This window comes from Cryptomeria japonica, chromosome 4 (genome assembly GCF_030272615.1).
Source record: "Cryptomeria japonica chromosome 4, Sugi_1.0, whole genome shotgun sequence".
Classification (NCBI taxonomy): Eukaryota; Viridiplantae; Streptophyta; class Pinopsida; order Cupressales; family Cupressaceae; genus Cryptomeria; species Cryptomeria japonica.
Genome location: NC_081408.1, coordinates 614,482,024 through 614,503,292, shown reverse-complemented (window position 1 = coordinate 614,503,292; position 21,269 = coordinate 614,482,024). Strand labels below are relative to the sequence as shown.

Here is a 21,269-nt window from a genome sequence, read left to right as displayed (position 1 = left end):
GTTACTTATTGTAACTAAAGGTTCGAAAGTCGATCTTATTCACGCAAAAGTGAAACGACTATTAACTAGGATCTTTTTGCATAAAAGTTGAGAAAGTCAAAGTAAAATAAACCTTATTTTTATTTTCTCAATCTTGCAAAGATAGTTGCTAGGTGGTTAAAAAGCAGTTACAAAATAGTTATCTAAGAAAAGCCTATAAATACAAGGCTTTTGCATTTGTAAAAGGGGGACTTTTACGACAGGGGGAAAACTCTGCAGAATTTTGCAGAGAAACTAAGTGAGATCTTTTGATGTTCATTACCTTTGTACTAAGGGTTTTTTGAACTTGTATATTTTCAAAAAGAATAATGAAGAATGCATTGAGTTCATGTGTCTTGAATGTATTCATAAGTTATTGTTACTAATTTATCGTACGTTGAATTAGTAATCCCTTTATGTATTGGCAAAATCTATTGATGAAACACATCATTTAATGGTATCTTGACTTGCATGTGCTAGTACAATCCATCTCTTCATGTGTCGAGGTTTATTGTACATCTTTCATCATTGTTGCATGACTAACCTATTTGGTGGTAACCCCTTTTTGTAATTGTCATCATTTATGGAATCTTACTTGGTATTCGTATGTCTTCTAGTAGGGTTTTTGTTATTAATCTTGTTTAAGTTCTATGTTTTCTCCTTTATGTACTTTCAGGTTAAAAGTACACAAAAATCCTAAATACCCCTATCATACGAGGGAGTTGCCCCTCTCAAACGCAGAGGAAGATTGTGGTTTTACTCCAATCTCTCCAACTGTTGGAATGTTTGTCACTGCTTATCGGACAAACAGGATCAGTTTCAGATAAACGACCGCAGTGACGAATCTGTTTACCAACAATACATATACATATATGTATGTACTATATGTACGATATATATACATATATATGTATATGTATGTACGATATACACATACACATACACATACACATACATATACATATATCGTACATACATATACATATGTATATGTATATGTATATGTATATGTGTATGTGTATGTATATGTGTATATGTATATGTATATGTATGTGTATATGTGTATGTATACATACACATACACACACACACACACACATATCTATATATATGTGTGTGTGTGTGTGTGTGTGTATGTGTACACACACACACACACACACACACACACACACACACACACACATATATAGATATGTGTGTGTGTGTGTGTATGTGTACACACACACACACATATCTATATATATGTGTGTGTGTGTGTGTGTGTGTGTGTGTGTGTGTAGATATATACATATATGTATACATGTATATGTATGTATGTATGTATGTATGTGTATGTATATGTATGTATGTATGTATGCATGTGTATGTATGTATATATGTATATATGTATGTATATATGTATATATGTATACACACATAAATACATACTAATACACACACACACACACACACACACACACATATATATATATATAATGTATGTATATACACACACACACATGTGTGTGTGTGTGTGTGTGTATATTTATGTATGTATGTATACACACACACACACATATACATATACATATACATATCTCCCTCCATCTCTATCTCATTATCTCTCCCTCTTTAACCCTATATTCCCCCCCCTCTCTCTATCTCTCCGTCTCTCTCCCTCTCTCTATATTTATCTCTTTTATCTCTATCTGTCTCTATCTCCTCTCTCTTTTTTCCCCCCTCTCCTCCTCTCCATAACCATCTTTCTCTTTTTCTTTCTCCCCTCTCTTTCTATTGTAAACATAACATTAATTTATTAGTAATGAACCCTAATTATCTTCGAGATGTAGAAGTTTTGTTTCAATCATGTTTGAATCTCTATAAATGAATACATAGTTGATTTGAAGCTATCACTTTTTAATTAAGACTTTTGTTCCACAAACAATATCATTTCCAAATAACCTACCAATGAACCTCATATAACACACAAATATATATTGAAAAATCTATTTTTTCTCCATTTTACCTTCCACACCTCTTTGGTGCACCACGAGCACGTTCAAAGTCAATCTAAATGACTACCATCGACAGCGAGAAGAACAATTTATTAAAAAAAAAACCAGAAAAATACTTTGTGTAATCAGTTAAAGAGAATTGCTGTGTTTTTTTCATAAAGTACGATTTTGAGGGAAAAGTTGGCTTCGGAAAGCAACTACAGTATATCTAAAGCTGCATTTAGGCTCGCTGCGGGTGAAACCGGTATGCCCAAAGCAATTACAGAATGACTCAGGACGTGGAGATGAAGACGGAGACGGAGACGGAGATGGATATCGAGATGAAGGACTCACCTGCACCCGCCAATTCCAACTCCTCCACGTCGGTGGTGACTCGTAAGTGACTTTTGCTTTGTTTTGCTAGGGCTTCTGTTTGCAGATGGTAAATAAGCGGGGTTTTCGTTCGGGCAGATCTGAAGAACGTGGCGGCATTGATAGAGAAAGGGGTGGTGACAAAGGAGGTGCGCCTCATGATTCGTGGGATACGGCACGTGATAACTCTGCGGAGGAGGATTAGGGCAACTCACCTTGTCGCTTTCCTGACCCACCTTCTTCCAGCCGCCTCCGACGTCTCTTCTCGCCTCCTGCCCTATTTTCCTAAGGTACATTTTTCTCTCTCTTCACATGGACCCGCTGGGGCTGACTAGGTATTCCCATTGCTGTTGGTGTTCTTAACATTGTATAAGCCATGTGTTTCCAATTGGCAAATGGCTACCCCTGAGATATGCCGTTATTGTTTGATGATATAGAGTATGTGGTCAACATCAAGTTTTCATATGTTATTTGGGGCGGACTCATCCTCACCAGCTGTTTGCTTACAAAATGGATCCCCTTGCGTCAAAATTGCTTCACTTATTTGTCTTTATCTGTCACATTAATAGTGGATGTTTTAGTGAAATCCAGGGCCATGAGAATTGGTGAGGAAGTGAGTCTTGTAGGTTTTTTGGAATGCTCGAGTTGTTACTGTAGGCCTTTCCAATGATTTCTTCAACTAGGCTGTTAATGAGACTGCATTGGAGGCATAATTTCAGACAAAACATTATAGTGACTTGTTAGTGTTTATATACATGACTTGTGGTGAATGTCACGAGTTATGGATTTTTGTTTTATACATGTTTTTTCCTCAGGGATCTTATGCTACCCAGAACAAAGATTTAACTTGATAAAGAGAACTGCACTGTGCAAACTATTCAATAGCTTAATAATGGTAAAAATTGGAAATTTATCTTTGATTATTACGTTGCTTATCTCCTTATGGCTTGCATACATCCGTTAAGAATCATCGTTTCAACCATTACAATTGGGAATGATTTGATGGGGTGAATGATGCTAGTGTCTGACCTATGTATGACCAAAATTTCATTCTCATTTCTCATTGATTTTCTAATCGGGTAGACTCAATTTTAGGGGAGGGTAGCTACTCATGATCAATTCAGTAGCAAGGTTATGTTCCAACTTAAGATAGACCCTTTTAATCTCAACACACGCTCATATTGTTGAACAATATTGTGTAAATCATATAGTATGGAGTTTCTTTTGGAATCTACAATGAATAACATTGTACTCTACTATTGTAGGAAACTACATCTACCTCTTCCATTCCACCATTGAAATGTCTTTTGTTTTGAGCTTGGTCGGGATACTTAGTGGATATGTTTCAGAAATGCTTGAAAAGTCGGGTTTCATGTGGAAATGGTCCTTTAGTGTCTTGTGTGTTTCCAGGAACATGCCGACGTTGCTGGGCAAGATGGATTTGCAGATCCTCCGGGTCGAACTTCAAAGTACACCCAAAAAGATAAATCCCATTTAACTATAGAGTAATTCACACCTAACACTCCCCTATCTAAGCCCTAAAACAATTACATTATAAATAGAATAAAAACCTGATTGAGGATGAAGATTCATCTTAGCACAAGTTAACTCTCTTGTATATTGTAATATTGCTTTTTAAATATTATGGCAAAGTAAATTTTGTGTTTGTATGTGTTTGTGCTTTGATTTGTCATTTTGTTGCACACTATTGGATTGTGTAACATATTCAACATATTTCTCCTAAGATTGTTAGCAATTTCTAAATAGGAATTTGATGGCAATTGATTCCCAATATTTCGTTGGGATTAAAAACGAAGTATACATCTGTTTCTTGTTGGTTGGCTTGGCTACAATATAGATGAATATTGTATTTTGTGTATTCCAAAACAATTTCCTTTAGTTGTGGTATGCTTCTACAAAATTGTGAGTGTTTTATCCACTCCAAAATGTCACGGGACTTTGTGAAACAATTCTCCCATCTCAACTTCAGGATCTTTGCCTTGTGCAAAGCACATAAGTGTCATAGATGATACTAGAGTCCATCTTGCAAGTAGTAATTTGGAATCAACTTATCACTATGCTATATGCAGTAGATATTTGCAAAGTTTGAATTGTATTTTTTTACAATTTTGGCCAAGTTTTGGTCCCATATTCACTTTGTCTCAAGCTCAAAGGGAGGAGCTTTGGTTTGGGGATTTGACACTTCCTTTCTTTTGTCTAATATTCAAGTGAAACTGCATAAGATATGGAGACCGTTTTGATTCCACTCTTATTGTAGTATTTTTAGCATTTGTGTGAATTCCAAAAGTTGGTAAGATCTATGAATGGTAGTCTCTTTTTTCAATTTGTAGCACTTCTAATGCTTACATGCTTAGAAAATGGCATGAAATTCTTGGTCATATATATGATACTTTCATATTGTAACAACGAATACCTTAATGCAATAAGCAATTGGGTGATCAAATTGAGTGAGGATTGCACCATGGGCATAGTCAAGAGTAACAACCTCAATCTCAAATTGTTGTTGAAGACTAGGCAATGTGAGCTTTAGCGAAAACAAAGTCTTCATTTCAATGACTTGAATGCATTTTTTTGTGGTTGGCTATGTGAAAGTTTCTTTGGTGTTATGTTTGGCAACTTGTTTCAATAGCCATTTGATGTGAGAAAAACCTAGGTCAACCTAAATAAGAAATAACCAATCCCAAAAAGTTGTGAAGTTTTCTAAGGCACATTGTGTGTAGGCCATTCATGACTAACATGAACCTTGAATATGATATATCATATCTCGTTTATGGAAAAATAGCATTTCTACATTTTTGAATCTACATTTTGTTGCAAGTAGGTGTTGGAAATGTTCCTCCCATGTTTTGTTGGCAATGAGAATGTTGTCAAGATTGACAACAGTATGGAATTTGTGAATTTCCAAGGAATGTTATTCATCATAAGAACGAATCTCATTGGCACTTTGGTCAACTTGGAGGGTAGGATCAAACATTCTAACAAATGTTTGTTGGCTTTGAAGGTCAACTTCTAGAAATCTAAGGGTTCATTAAGAATTCGATGATATCCTAACTTGAGATCTATCATAGCAAAAAGTTTGGTGTGGTGAAGTTCATCGAAGACATCCTCAATTTTGGGAATAGAATAGCGATTTTTTACAATGACCATGTTCATGGTTGTGAGAAATGTATTTCAGCCCAAGGAAAACATCACATACCTCAGTGGTTCACCACAAAAGATTGTCTCTTGAAAGGGCTTAATTTTGTAAACCAAGTTATAGTAATAAGAAAAGTTATATGATACGCCTCCCCCCTCTTCCTTGATATGCATAAAATTGTACTAAGTATGAGTATGATATGACCCAATTTTGGCTCAGGGAATATACCTGCTCATATTCAAAACGAAACCACTTGTTTATTGTGCCTAATGCATATGCATGTGACAACCTAGTTGTTTGTATTACGAAAAGTAATGACACAAAGAATGATTACCAAGATTGGTATTCAATATTCGATATTAACAAAGGAGCAAAAGTCTCATTAAATAAGAGTTACAAATGATTTATCTGATAAGGATAAGATATACAACTAAGAAAAGCAGATGGCAACTAAAAGAACAAAGAATAGTCCTAAAGTTTATCCTAACAACTTAATTGACCATTACAACTAAATATTACAATATTATTTTAATACTTTCCCTTAATGGTCAGTCTGTTAACTACACCAAACTTATCCCAAAACCTTGAAAAAACCTTGAAATGATTTCCTGGTCAAAAAGTGTAGAAGGCTGACTCCTTTTGCTCATAATGTTCTGCGACATAAGGCATTGGTGGAGACCGTCCTTGGTTGGATTGCTAATCAACCAACCTCTTTTTGCCAAACCTCTTCATGTGACCAAGTTTACCACAGTAATGACATATGATAGAGTTCAGATTTTTTGAAGTGTCTTCATGCTGTCCTTGACCTTTCTTTTGATGCCACTTGCTTTTGCCTTTGTCCTTGGTTGCAAATGCTTGTTCCACATTCGGTGAATCACAACTGCTACCAAATTGCTTCTTCCATTTGTCTTGCTACAAGAGTTTGTTGCATATGTCATCGAACTTCAGGTCAACATTGGTAGACGTGATGTTGAGTGTTTCTATGAAATGCTTGTAAGAGGGTGGTAGGCTTTTTAATGTTATGACCACCGTGTCTTTTTCTTCCATTGTGTGACCAATAGTAGCTAACTGATTGCAAATGTCTTTAATCTTCATCAAATGATCCTGCAAAGACAACTTCTTGTCCATCATGATCAAGAACAACATATTCTTCAAGAAGAATACCCTATTTTTATCTTATGCCTTGTGCAGATCTAGTAGGTATTTATTTGAAGGAATCTCCATAAGCATTTCATTTGTGAGGGATAACTTAATGAGCATAACTACTTCATGATTATGCTCATCGTACTTGTCTTGGTTTTACTTGCAACTGTTGGTTGGGTGTTAGTACCGAGGAATATTTGATCAAGGCACCTATACTCAAAAATAGTGAGCATCCACAGCTTCCAGGTATTGTAATTTTTGCCAGTGAGCTTTTGGCTGACTTTCAACATGATGTTGATCAATCAAGCCATACCTCAAGTGCTCCAAAAACACGGAAAACTAGAGACCCACCAATTTGAAGAAAAACCCTGTAATATTTCTAGGGAGAAGTTTGCCAAAACCCTGGCAACAAGGTAAAATCCTCGATTTTATCAAAAAACAGGGAAAATTTTTGCAAAGAAAATTACTAAAACTATTACAGAAAGTTCGAATGCCCATTAAAAAAATGTAAAAAAGTAGATCAAAGTTCTAGGTGGCCAAAAAAGAACCACGATTTTATCTAAAAATTGCAAAAAAGTCTTCACAACAATTCTGGAAAAAACAGAAACTTTGCCTAAAACCCTAGGAGTCATTGGAAAGATGCAGAAAATCATGATATTTGCTAGGAAAATTCTTCAAAAATCCCATCAAACATTCTGTAATCCCGTTTCATTTTGCTAGAATGCCAGAAAAAGCCCTCGATTTTCTTTTCCAAGCTGTTGCAGATGAGAACAAAACCCTTTTCGAGCAAGGAAAACATCAAAAAATGACACCATTTTTTGATTAAAAACTGTCCAAAATTTTAAGCATCAGAATCACCCACAATTTTATACAAAAATCATGCAAAGAAATATGAAGAAAATTTGGTGCGATTTGTTGGAAAAAGCCACATGAATTAGGAGACAGAAAAATACCTGCTCCAGTCCAAACCTGCGATTTTCAGGAAATAAAAAAATCCTTGCGGTTTTAATCTAGAAAAACCGACAAATTTTGTTAAAAAATATTTTGAAAAACACTTTGAATTTCAGGTAAAATAATCCCTTGAATGATCAAAAAAGTTTGCCAAAACTTCAGAATGAATACCTACAAATTTATTGAAAAATCCTACAAAATTTCAAGAAAGAAATCTGAGATTTTCTTTCCTTGGTAGATCCATATGACGACGTACAAATTCGTACAAGCCCTTTTGATAAATTCTTTTGTCACCGATCTTGAGGTTCCTTCAAAACTTGAGCTCTGATGCCATATTATGAAAAGTAATGACACAGAAAATGATTACCAAAATAATAGTTGATATTAACAAAAGAGTGAGTGTCTTTATAAATAAGAGTTACAAATGAGTTATCTGATTTATCCGATAAGGATAAGATTGACATCTAAGAAAAGTAGATGACAACTAAAAGAATAAAGAATATTCTTAAAGTCTATCCTAACAACTTAATTGGAACTAAATATTAAAATATTTTTTTAATTGTTTGTGCTGTATTCAAGTAAATATTTATTTAAATAAAACATTTGGCCCCTAAAACATAAAAACCCTGATTTTTCGAATATATACAATTGCTTTAAAATGTAAAACACAACACATGCGCTCAAAGGTGCAGCAGATGTTGAGTGGCACAAAACTCTATTTTTTATCTTTTATGATGGCTCAAACCCCTATTGAAATTAGAAATTATGTTCCATGACCAAGCAGCTGCTTCTTTTTATGAATGTCTCCATGTTCAAGCTCTGCAACTTGCTGGTATATGAGGCCAACTCCTTCCTTTGCTGCTGGTATATAATTTGCTTGTTGAGTCAGGAGATCCAATTGAATGGAGCTCTAGCCTTAGGTTGAAATGTTAAAACATGAAGTTTCTATATTATCTTTTTGATTTTAATAGGCTTTTAATTTTTAATATAAATCTTTAGTTTTAAATTTTTTAATATATTTTATCCTTTTGATGAATAAGGCTTTTATTGATAAGTAGGAGATGTTTTCCACAGTAAGTCAAATTATATTGCTATCAGGATTCAACTGTGTAGTTTTCGAGTCAAACGCATTGACCCAACTTTTATTACTTTTAAAGATACAAAAAAGATGATAATACTCTATTTCAAGCTTCAAAATAAAGCTGTTTGTGAACAATTGTTTATATACTGCCTATTCCCGACTCCTGTTTTTACATTTCTCATACAAAGGCTTCAAAATCTGTTTGCCCAAACTTCACTGTAGGTTCCCTTTCTTGAGAGAACATTTGTTTTTATCCCGCAGAGACACACTTCACCCAGCATCAACAGGAATGATAGCATTCACGGTGACAAGGTGCTCTGCTTGTTATTTTCAAAGGATTAGGAAATGGGCATTATACTCATCAATGTAACATGCATAAAGATCATTCCATTGGAAGCCAGTTCACAAGTGCTCTCATCTTGTCTCAAATTAGAGTGTCAAAGAGGAGTTTGTAAGGCACAAACTAATAGGAAACTGGTATAAAAAATGAAATCCTAGACACCTGTATATACTAGGCTATAATATTAATGCAAATCTTACCACTTGTCACTGTGGACAAAGCCAGGATAAGACACATCATCAAAAGAGGAAACCATAGTCTGTTAGAGAAAGAAAGGTTTGGATCTTTGCAAATGCACAACAGCAATAGAAGAAGAGAATTTGAAGGTCTGTTCAGGAAGTTCAAAGATATATATTGTCAAAATGAATACTTTCATTAGGCAAACCAGTTCCAAAGGACCTGGTTCTCTTCCTATTCATTATGAGGATATTCCCCGTCCATGATTTACAACATCTACAAAGGACATAGGTACATTCTTATCAATTCATGCATAATTTAAACCTTACTTAACTCTGGCCATGACATGTTAAGCCACCTTTCCACCTTCTTGTCCTTTATCTCCCAGTATTCCCAGGACTCAATTCCAAATGGACAATACTCTTGCGGAGCTGTGTGCTCTTCCCTGGGTTTTTGTTCCACCCAATACCTGATCTGAATAATCTTCCTCAAATGGTCCCTCACATTATCCTTGCTTCCATCCCCCAACCAAACTATCCATGAGTCATTGTTTGTTTTTTGTACATTGTTAGAAGTGGCATTTTGATCATGTGGGTTTTAGGTTTGGTCTCAGTCTAAAAATCAGAACAATCCCCACCAAGGCTCAACAGATACAGGTTGACTGTGTAAGCGGAGGATGTCATCCTTTGAGCTGTCAATTTTTTTGAAAACACCATCAATAACTTGGCCAGTGGTGTCAAACAGAGTTACCGGAAATGGCACCCCCAAACCCTTGGTATGCATACCGCCGTACCCGGTACGAAACAGAAACCGTACTGAAGAGATACGGCAGAAAAACGTTTTGTAGTGTTGCAAGAAACTTGCCATTTTCTAAACCGTGCCAGGTTTGACAGGAGTAGATTTCTGAGTAGATTTTTGTGCGTTTCGAGAAATTTGCTGTTTTCTAAACTTGTCGTTTTCTAAACCGTGCCAGATGCGTGCGTTTTTCTGGTCTACATGGCGTGCTCTTCTTCCTCCATCGTGGCCGTAGGAAATTTTAATATAAGGTTTGAAACTTCATTGTATTTAAATTTTATTTAATCGATTTACTATTTGTTTTATTTCAATAATTAATTTATATTTAGTTTTTCTTTCTTTATTAATATTTTTAATTTATAGATTTAAATTTTATTTCATTGATTTACTTTACAATGTTTGCTTTTTAAATTTAAATTTATAGTTAGTTTTTTTTCTTTATTAATATTTTTAGTTTATATTTATATTTAAATTTTATTTAATCGTTAACAGTAACTTTACATTTTAAATTTTAAATTTATATTTAGTTTTTTTCTTATTAATATTTTTAATTTATATTTAAATTTGACAATTATTGTGCATTTATAAAATTTTAGTTTTTAATTTCTATTTTTTTGTAAAATTAAATTGTTTTGATTTATATTTAGATTTAAATTTTATAATTTTTATTTAATCGACTAATAATAAGTTTACACTGTTTCTTTTTATCTTTATTATATTAGTTTTAATTTAGACTTAAATTTGACAATTATCGTGCTTATAATTTTAGAAAATTGTGTTAAATATGTGTATGTGTTTTTTATGAATGCTTTATCCTGCCGTTTCCAAATTAGAGGTCTCAAAAAATGGCCGTATCGGTATCCGATACCGTACCCGTTTCTGTTTCCATGCAACTTTGGTGTCAAAAATATGGACTGAGTATACCAACTGCAGAAGCTTGGTGGCTAAGATAATCTGATTTCATGCCCTCCTTTTTGGCATTTCTTGATTACACAAATTGAAATATTTCATTGATATAGTACAGTGCAGAGAAACAGCAACATGGATCAGATTTGTAGATTAGCTAAAATCTGAAAATGAAGAATAATAATTCAGTAAATTGAATACTTTAATTGATAGGCAAATTGGTTTATGGAACAGCAACTTAGGGTATTTATGACGCATACAATATGGACTTATGTGCATTCCAGCAGTCCCGAAACATCAATAATAATAAATCTTGCAATCCTCGATACCTGGATCAATAATGAAGTCAACACGATGATCAATGCCTTTGCTGTGGCAGTGATTTAACAGGGCTGTGCACAATAATCCAGACTCATATTGCTGTTACGACAGTGGTATGAAAGCTGCCTATACCATATAGATCCTCTATATATCTGATTTATGCCCTAACTTGCAGGTGTTACCTTGGAAATAATGATGTAATTCATTTACGTGGAACCTAGTGACTAGCTGTATGGGACCTTTACTGCTGCAGCTACGATGAAATGTATCATCAACAACCAACAATCATAAGGAAACCATTATCCCAATCTAATGGCAGTGATTTATATGGCGGATGGTACCCAGCTGTTAGCACTCTATTTTTTGTGCAGATCACAGCCACAAGCATGATATATTTCTACCCAAAATGAATGCAGAATTACTGCATCAGTCACAGCTCCCGTCAAACACAAGGGTAATATTAATATTAATCAGAAATTTCAACGGTTCAGCCCAATGGTGACTCCTGTATGAAATTACTCCAAGGAATTGTGGAGTTTTCTGCTCCAATTTTATATCTAGAGGGTTTTCATCCTCAAGATAATCAAACTGAAGTCCAAAGCTCCAGCAAGGATTAGAAATCAGAAAATACAATTGTTCATCGATGAATGCCTGCTTCTCCTTGCTTGGCCTTTCTTAAATATAATTTCCCTTAAAAAGACATAACTCCTTAAATGACCATTCTTGGTTTACTTCTGAAGGAGGGGACACTAGACTAGCAATGAGCTACCGGTTACTTGTATTCAATATCAGCAGCAGAGAATTGCTGTGATAGAAAACGTGCTTTAGAAGGATCCTTCTATAAAAAGGGTAAGCTGAAATGTTCCAGGAGATGGACTTCCCAATCCCTCCATAAAAAGGCAAGCCATGGTACCTTTCAACCCACTGCAATGGCCTAGTAAGGATATGACAACATTCAGTACTTAGAGCCTGAATCACCCTCAGTTGAGAAAAGGAACCATTGACAGGCTCCTATTATGGCTCTTTTGACATCAGATATAACAATAGAACATAATACCTCCTGCTATATGTTTTTACTTTTGCATTCATATAGTCAGTCCATAGCCACATCTGCACTTTTGTTCGCTGATTATCCTCTGAAAAAGTTGAATATTTTTTAATAGAACTTTCACTAAATAGTTATTTTAGTTCTTTAATCATTGATCATCTTTGTTGGGGGTTTTTCGTCTCATTTTCTTCATAACCACTGTTATCTTAGTGGATATGCTACTATCATTCTCTACTTATAGTTTAAGCTCTATAGCCATATTACCACTTCATGATAGTTTGTAACTACCTTTTTTACTTAAATAATTATTTTCATGTGAACTTTTGAAGTCTTACCTTAAACTTGAAAGCTTGATGAATGATTGGAACGATTGATCGGCAAAGACGATTGAAGTCATCCTTACTCTCTTGCTCTTGTTTAATGCAAATGGCAAAATGTGATGGTGATTTTTGTGGTGTGAGCTGTGGTGTTAGCAATTTGGGGATAGGGCTAGGTGTTTAGACTATTTAAAACTATTTTAAAAGGCAAGATCTTGTTGCCTTTGTTTGGCATGGGGAATCCCCGATGTTCCTAGGATGGTCAAGGGGTGTCTAGGAATCTCTTGATTGTCATGAGGAGAAGTCTTACCGATGTTCCTTGCTTGTTAAAACCATTTAATTTTTTTTATCTTGACATCCCTTACATGGTGACTCCTCAATGTCCCTTAAATGGTCGAGGGACATGTAGGTGCCCGTTGGTTGTCATGGATATGTCAAGAGTCTTGCCAACTTCCCTTGGGAACTCCTTGACATCCCTTAGATGTTTGAGGGGTGCATAGGTGTCCCACGTGGACATAAGGAGTTTTGCAAACCTCCCCTACAGAGCAGGGCACCATAATTACACCCTTGCTTTTGTAGGGATGTCTCAAGGACAAATCCAATTGCAGGTGGTGGTTGGAGGGTGGTAGAGGAATGTTTCCTCCATGTTGTGTGTCTGAGGATGTCTCAAGAACAAACCCACTTGCAAGTGGTGGTTGGAGGGTGGTATAAGGATGTTTCTTACTTGTTTTGTGTTAGGACATCCTTATCCTTGAAACAAGCCATAAACATCATAAAACATCAGTAACATGCCTTAATAGCCCTGATGGATAAAGTTTTAATTAAAATCATAGAAGAACTTAAAGAATGTTTAATAAAAAATGTCTTCATTAATAAAGAGAGCCTTTCTCTTAACCAACAAATGCCTTGAGGAATGAACCTATTTTCTCCCTTCAACCTCAAATACTTTGAGGAATGAATTTATCCTTGTCCTTTAGCAACAGATGCCATTAGGAATAAATCTAACAAATGCCTTAAAGAAAAATACCTTAGAAATATGGAATGAGCTATAACATACTGTTTATATCTTATAATTAACATATAAAGTTGTATGCATGTCTATGCTACTTCCCACATGCACGAGCTATGACCACCGACAAAAGCATTCAATTTATGTCTTCCAAAACTACGAGGATTAACAATATTGTCTTTAGTAAATAGACATAAATTTTTCAATAAAATATGTAATTACAAAAATTTGGAAACAATATTGAGACTGGAAAAGGTCATGTTATCACAAAAGCTTGCACCCTTGCTAAGCTATCAACTCAGCAACCTTGTGAAACATGGAAACAACCTTGTGGGACCTTGCGCAAGGGGTTGAATCTCTGGAGGAGCCCGACTTCCTTCTTCAATTAGGTTCAGGTGTTGAACCAACTCAACACTACAAAACTAACTCCTAGGCCTATCCTAACAAATTGCAGAGGTAAAGGGAAGAGAGAAATGCTTGAAATTGGAGGTGATGCACCAAGAAGAGATTGTTTCTCTCCCTACCCGAAATGACACAAAGAATCAATTGAAACTCCCAGGAGATGCACAAACTTCAGTTGTATGAGTGACCTCGATGCATGTATGGAGGTTAGAATTCGTTGAATGTTAAGAGGGGAGAAGGTTTCCCACAAGTCACACTCAAAAATAAATTTAACACAACAGATATGAGAGAAGTGCCACAAAACATACACCTATGATGAAGGTAAGAAACATACATAGCATACATAAGTTGAAAGAAGGCAAGAATGGTGATTTCAATTAATTATAAGGCCAATGGCCAACTTACAGTTGCAAAATACAAAATAATACAAGAGAAGTGGGAGAGGATAGAATAGCTCAAGCTAGCAGGGAGAAAACCCTTTACAATGAGGCATAACAACCTTTATATAGAAAATTGGTTACAAGAGTGATCATGACCCTTGTATGTCAGTCTGGGAGTGCAGGGAAGTGCATGCACTTGACTTTTGTACATGCAAGCAACCTAGCCATACCCGGAAAAGGCAACCCTAAGAAGGGTGGATTGACTGACCTTCCAAAGTCAGAGCATGTAGACATGACATAAGTCACCACAACAAGCATGGCCCCGTACCTCTCCTGATGGAAATCCTGCCAAAAACATTAAATGCACCCCTGTGGCTCCACAAAAGAAGGTGCATAAGTCACAAAAGCTGTCGGAGCATTTAAAGCCTTGAGTGTCGATCACACCATCCGAAAAGAAGTTTGGAAGACTTTGGGGACTTGGGTCACCGAAGTTGGGGGAACTTTGGAGACCTGGGTCACCGAAGTTGGGAAGACTTAGGAACTTGGGAACCTGGGGGTTACGGAGTTCCGAGGTAAGAGAAGACTTAGGAACTTTGGAGACCTGGGTCACCGAAGTTGGGAAGACTTGGGAACTTGGGAACTTTGGGGTTTCGGAGTTTCGGGGTTGAAGACTAGGAACTTGGAAACCTGGGGGTTCCGGAGTTCCGGGGTTGAGGAAAAAGGAACTTGGGAACTTGGGGGTTTTGGAGTTCTGGGGTAGAAGACTTAGGAACTTGGGAATCTGGGGGTTCTGGGTTGAGGAAAAAGGAACTTGGGAACCTGGGGATTCCAGAGTTGAGGAAGAGAAGACTTAGGAACTTCGGAGACCTAGGTCACCGAAGTTGGGGGAACTTCGGAGACCTGGGTCACTGAAGTTGGGAAGACTAGCAACTTGGGAACTTCGGGGTTCCGGAGTTCCGGGGCAAGAGAACAAGAGACCAAGGAAGGGAACTTCGGAACCTCGGGGTCCCGGAGTTCCGGGAAAGAGAGAGGAAGAGAAGGCGTAGGAACTTGGGAACCTAGGGGTTCCGGGGTTGAGGACTTAGGAACTTGGGAACCTGGGGGCTCCGGAGTTCCGGGGTAGAGAGAGGAAGAGAAGGCGTGGGAAAGGAACTTCCGACAAGACAACACTTCATACTTTATGATTCCATCTTCTTCTCTTGGATCAAACTGGGGCAGCGCTGGTCCATGGAACATATCTCTGATCGGTTCTCACTGATGGACCAAAAATGACAACAGGTCTCAAATGGACGAATTGAAAGACACCAAATGCATGCAGAAATGGATATCTCTGTGTATATTGACATTCCATGGGAGGTTCTGTTTTTCCTTTTCCATTGTAACCTTCGATGCTTATATGTCTAATAGGTAGTCTTTGACTTAAGAGTAGATATCAACTGTCGTCTCATTCGGATTTTGAGATTGTATTCCATGGAGAATCTTTTAAAGCTTTTAGAATATATCTTTTTGAAGGTTTTAATCTTTTTCCTTCTCTTCATGTTTGATGCTGAGGTAATGATGATAAAAACGTTTAACTTCAATCTTGTTCTTGCCTCACCAGCTTGGGATTGATTGTGGGGAAATCTCCATGGTTAATTTTTGTGTGCCAGAGTAATACTAGGATGGGTTGCATCTGGGGAAGGCCTAGTTATTGGTTGAAAGTCCAAACATTGATGGTTGATGTTATCCAACAGCTGCTTTTACTAATTCCATTTATATTCCTTCACCTATTTTAAAATCAAATGATGAATTGATTACCAAGTGGAATTCAAGCTCATGACAGATTGGTCGTAGAAGAACTACTTGAGAAACTGGTTGTTGAAGAAATATATTGAGCATTAACTACTGACCATAGTCATTGTGAGATGATTTCTGAAAATGGTGCCATAGAACTCCTGTTCCTTCAAAGGGAGGATTTTAATATGGAGCAATGGTTGTGAGTGCTAACCTCTTTTTCAATTACTTGATTTGAGGGCTTTAATATTTCATATGTAAGAAATGAAAAAGGAGTTCACAGAAAAGGTCTAAAATTACCCTTTGAGAGGGTGATATACAGCATGAACTCTGAAACAACTCTTATAATCATAGAAGTTTGTTGGCAGTTGTTTGGCAGTCAAGACTCAATAGTTCGAAGCTCTGTCATGTTTAGAGATTACAATCTCCAACTAAACTGTAAGAAGGCCTAGAAACCTGGTCAGTGCCTTATAAGAACTAATGTCTATATTGATCTCTGTAGCATCCTCCTTTGAATTCCCTTTGAGGGTGATTTTACAACAAGACTTTTGGAACAACTCTTTTGATCAGAAAAGTAATCAGGCCTTTGTTTGATACTCGGTAGTTCTGCAACCCTTGTTTAAAGATTTGAATCTGCAACCAAACTTTAATATAGGCCAGAATCTTGTTCAGGGTTTCTTAAGAACTAGTTTCTACACGAATAACTTTAGCTTTTCTGTTTGAAGTAATTTTGATGTCAAGTTCCTCATTTACTTTGTTTTTCTCTTTTCCTCAACTTGCTTTTATACTTGTGACGCCTTACTTTTGCTGGAATTTTCCTGCAGAATACCTGTAGATATAATTTCAAGGGATTCAACATTTAACCTTATTCGGTAGTTCCATTCCCCATATTAGTTTTGCTGAGAAATGGATGTGAATGGAGAAACTGACTATAAATATAAAGGCTACAATGCTTGTCCTAGTTTTGGTGATAAAAGATTTTTGTAAACTAATATTTGAACTAAAATAAGCTGAAATTTATTTAAATAAGTAATAAAAATAATTTATGCCAGATTTCATGATTAAACCAAGTTGTTGCATTGGTACAAGTATGGGTATTGTAATGTCCCCTTCCTAACCAGTCAACAGGGGGAACCATTATCCTAGTCAGTCGAGTTTCTGCAGGCTAATGGTTAAGTGATTAAGGAACTCTGGAAGCGTTCTACGTGATTTGGGTGTAATTTTATATTTTATATGGTCTTATAATTGAATAACATAAGGTCTCAAGTGAAAATTAAAATGTTTCACTTAGGTTATTTAATTTTTATAAAATTAAATCATTTGAGGGTCCCATCATCATAAGTTGTTTTTAAAAGGGGGATGCCTAGGGACTCATGAGTTGTTTTTACTAATAAATTAAAAATAAAGGCTCAAGTTGGCATCCAACTTAGGGAGACATAAGGTGATTTTAAAAATTAAATAAAAAGGTTGCGCAACCCTAATCAGGGCATTGAGTTTGAGTTTATAAAAAGACTTTTGGAGCCTTTGTTCATTCATTCAGGTTTATTTCATTTTGGAGCTTTGGCTGCAGCTTCTCTGGAGGCAATCTCCTAGTTGATGAGGATGGAACCCCTCATTGATGACATCTTCTATGTTGAAAGATATAGTCTGGGAGATCTGTGACTATTATCCTACAAGCAACCAATGGATCTATCAGAATAAATAATTCAATCATTAATAGGGCTGTTGCAAATTTGTGGAGGCTGATTATTCAGGTTTTGAAGGGTTTTATTAGACCAAATTGGGCAGTTAGGGGCTGTAGGCAACCTTCTATCATTTCACTTACAATTGGCTGTCAAAATTGAAGGTGTGGTGCCTAGATCTGAAGAATTGCAGGTCTGATTTAATTACAGTAGTTGATCCTAGCCATCCACTTTTTCTGGGTATGTTTGGTTTGGATTTGTAAGGGTTTTTTATGAACTGGGTTGCTGGTACATTAGTGAAAAATTCAATATTTTGATCAACATTTAGATTTGGAATTTTCAGCTCCTAAATAGCATGTTTTTAGTGTATTTTCAGAATTAGTATTTGCTGCTATTTATTATTGTACTTAGCTGATTCATCAAAAAAAAAACAAAAACGAAAAACAACAAACCTTTCTTCACCTTTTTTGATAGTTTGAAAAATCACACCAAAAAAAAAATGGATTTTTAATTTAAAAAGAACAACAGGGGCGGCACATTATAGTGGTATCAGAGCACAATTCCTACCATCCAATGGGTTAATGAGTTTCTATGAGCATTAGTGACAAAAAAAGAAGATACTGGGAAAGACTAAGGGAAAGGGAAGAAGGTTTTTGGGAACACTGGCCTTCAGATACAGAGGAACAACACTCAGAGAACCATTCTGAGCATTCATCACCGTCAAAGAACATGAGTGAAAGAGGTGAAAGGGGTAACAGGGACCTGGAACCAGATCACACAACTCTCCTTTTGGATACTTTGCTTACAAGTCGAGCAAACCAATCAACGTTTTGCATAGTTGGTTGATGCAGTAGCTCAGATAGGGGTCAACAATCAGGGAAATAATGAGCAGAGAGATGAAGAGGATCAACCTAAAGCTGTAAACCAACACCATAGAGCAGCTTTAGCTAGACCTCTTATGCTCGTCTTTCCACGCAGAGTGGAACCTCCAGTAGGTAATGATCTTACATTCGTTTAATTATAGGATGAGCTTAGACTGGGTTGGCTTGTTGCAGGATCTGATTTTCAGCGTGATATATGCCTACGATATTATATGGATGTTTGGATGAGACATATGCCTTGTGCAAGAAGGTTGGGAAACTTAGCCTACCTTATTTTGATGGATCCAGTAAGACTTCAGCAAGAGCATGGGTCCAAAAAGTGGACACTTATTTCAATCTTAACCCTATACTTGAAGAAGAGTCTATAAAATATGTTGCTTTGCATTTAGATGGGGTTGTTCATGAGTGGTGGCATCATGGTATGATCACCATGGGTCATGCAAAGATCACATCCTATCACTAAGAGATTAATTGAGAGATTACTAGATTTTAAGGAATTGGGGCAGCCGAAACAATGGGACTCGGTAGATGCATATGTTGCTGATTTTCAGCGACTATCAGTTTTGGTGACGGATATTTTAAAGATGAGACTTATTTTGCTTTTTATGGATGGATTACTAGAGCCTTTGAAGGGATGGATCAAAGCATTCAATCCTCCAACTCTACATGAAGCAATTAAAAAGGTTAGAGCTATGGAGACTACCACTTCAAGGAGCAAGTTTCAGTCCAAGGATTTTCTACAGAAGAAGGACAAAGCAGAAAGAATTTGCAAAAGGAATCAGCCACAAAGTGTTTCAAAAAGATTGGATAGTGAACATTTGAATGATCTTAGGAGAGGAAATTGTGTTTTCATTGTAGGGAACCATGGGATCCTTCACATAAATGTAGCATGAAACCCAAAGCAAAACAATTAGAATATTTTTTTGATGATGAATTAGAATAAGAAAAATCAGATCAGCCACCTGATTTAGAGAGTGGTGAAGAGGAAAACACTCTAGAAGAGGAGCCCAAGGAAGATAGGACCCTTGACCTTGCCCAACTCTCTAGTGCCCAACTCTTTAGTGCCCAAAAGGCAATTACTTTCAAGGTGAGAGGTTTTATAGAGGGGTAGCGAGTAGTTACTTTGATTGAGATATGAGCAACGCATAATTTCATTGATGAGAGGGTAGTGGCAAGAAGAGGATTGCAAACAAAGGAGTATGATGGGTTTAAGGTAATGGTAGTAGGGTACAAAATCCCTTGCGCTTGTATAATTTCAAATCTAACTATGCATTTGGGAGATTATTAGCTATAGGATGAATTTTATATAGTAGATATGGGGGACAGTGATGTCATACTTGACATGGTTTGGATGACATCATTTGTGGAGTTCTCTTCAACTTACAAAGGTTGGAAATGAGGTTTGAACATCAAGGGAGAAAGGTGGTATTCAAAGGACTTTCCAGTGGAGGACCTAGGGTAGTGTCGCTCAAGAGGATGGAGAGGCTGATTAGGAATGATAAGGTTGAGTGGGTAGCAGAGTGTCTTATTATGCCTAAGGTTTCAGACATTCCAGATTAGCAAAAGAACAATTACCACCCATGAATTCAGTTGGTGTTATCCAAGCATAGCAAGGTGTTTGGGAGTATTCCCCTTGGAGTTCCACCTGATAGGGGTATGGAGCATGTCATTGAGTTAGAAGAGGGAGCCAAACCTATGATTACAACTCCTTATCAACATCCTAAGAGGCACAAAGATGAGATTGATAAGGCAATTAAGAAACTGCTTGAGATGGGGACATATAAGACCCAACAAGAGTCCTTTTGCATCAGCAGTATGGTACAATGTGGATGTGTATTGATTAGAAGGCTTTGAACAAGAAAACAATCAAGAATAGGTACCCAATTCTCGAGATAGATGAGCTGATTGATGAGTTGCATGGAGCTAGATACTTCTCAAAAATAGATTTGAGATCTAGATACCACCATATTTGGATGAGGTAGGATGATATAGAGAAAACGACTTTCAGGTGTCATTTTGGGCATTTTGAGTTTCTAGTGATGCCCTTCGGGCTGACAAATGCCCTAGCCACTTTCCAAAGTTGCATGAATAGGGTGTTTAGGGAACAATTGAAGAAGTTTGTTCTAATATTTTTCCATGACATCTTGATTTTTAGTAGGATTTGGGAGGATCACATACAATATCTGGAGGAGGTATTGAGCATTTTGGAGAGTGAGTCTTTTTATGTGAAGGAGTCTATTGACTTTTTTTTTATGATAGCGTCGAACACAGAATAAAGTTGCCTAATGGTCACTTCACTCTCTCTTGATCAAAGTGCGATTGCATGCTAAGATTGCAAGAAGTTCAAACAATCGACTCCAAGGTTCCTTTATGCCACAGACGTGACTCAGTTGGCTGATGTGATTGCTGGTAATCCAAGGGGCCTTACGTTTGCATCATTCTTTCACTTCTTTGCTGTGGCTGCAACTTCATCATCAGATAAAGCAATTTGGTGATGCTTCTGCTTTGAACGAACTGAAATGAACTAAAAATAAAGGGGAAAG

At 36.6% G+C, this 21,269-nt stretch overlaps 1 protein-coding gene across 1 annotated transcript in view; it reads left to right on the top strand.

The window, feature by feature from the left end:
- The first annotated feature begins 2,042 nt into the window (after nt 1-2,042).
- LOC131041044 (probable 26S proteasome non-ATPase regulatory subunit 3) overlaps nt 2,043-21,269 on the top strand; it is a 38,311-nt gene continuing 19,084 nt past the window's right edge. Inside the window, exons 1-2 of the mRNA XM_057974018.2 lie at nt 2,043-2,387; nt 2,463-2,653. Coding sequence (XP_057830001.1) covers nt 2,279-2,387; nt 2,463-2,653 — 300 coding nt within the window. The 5' untranslated portion in view covers nt 2,043-2,278. The remainder of the gene's footprint in view (nt 2,388-2,462; nt 2,654-21,269) is intronic.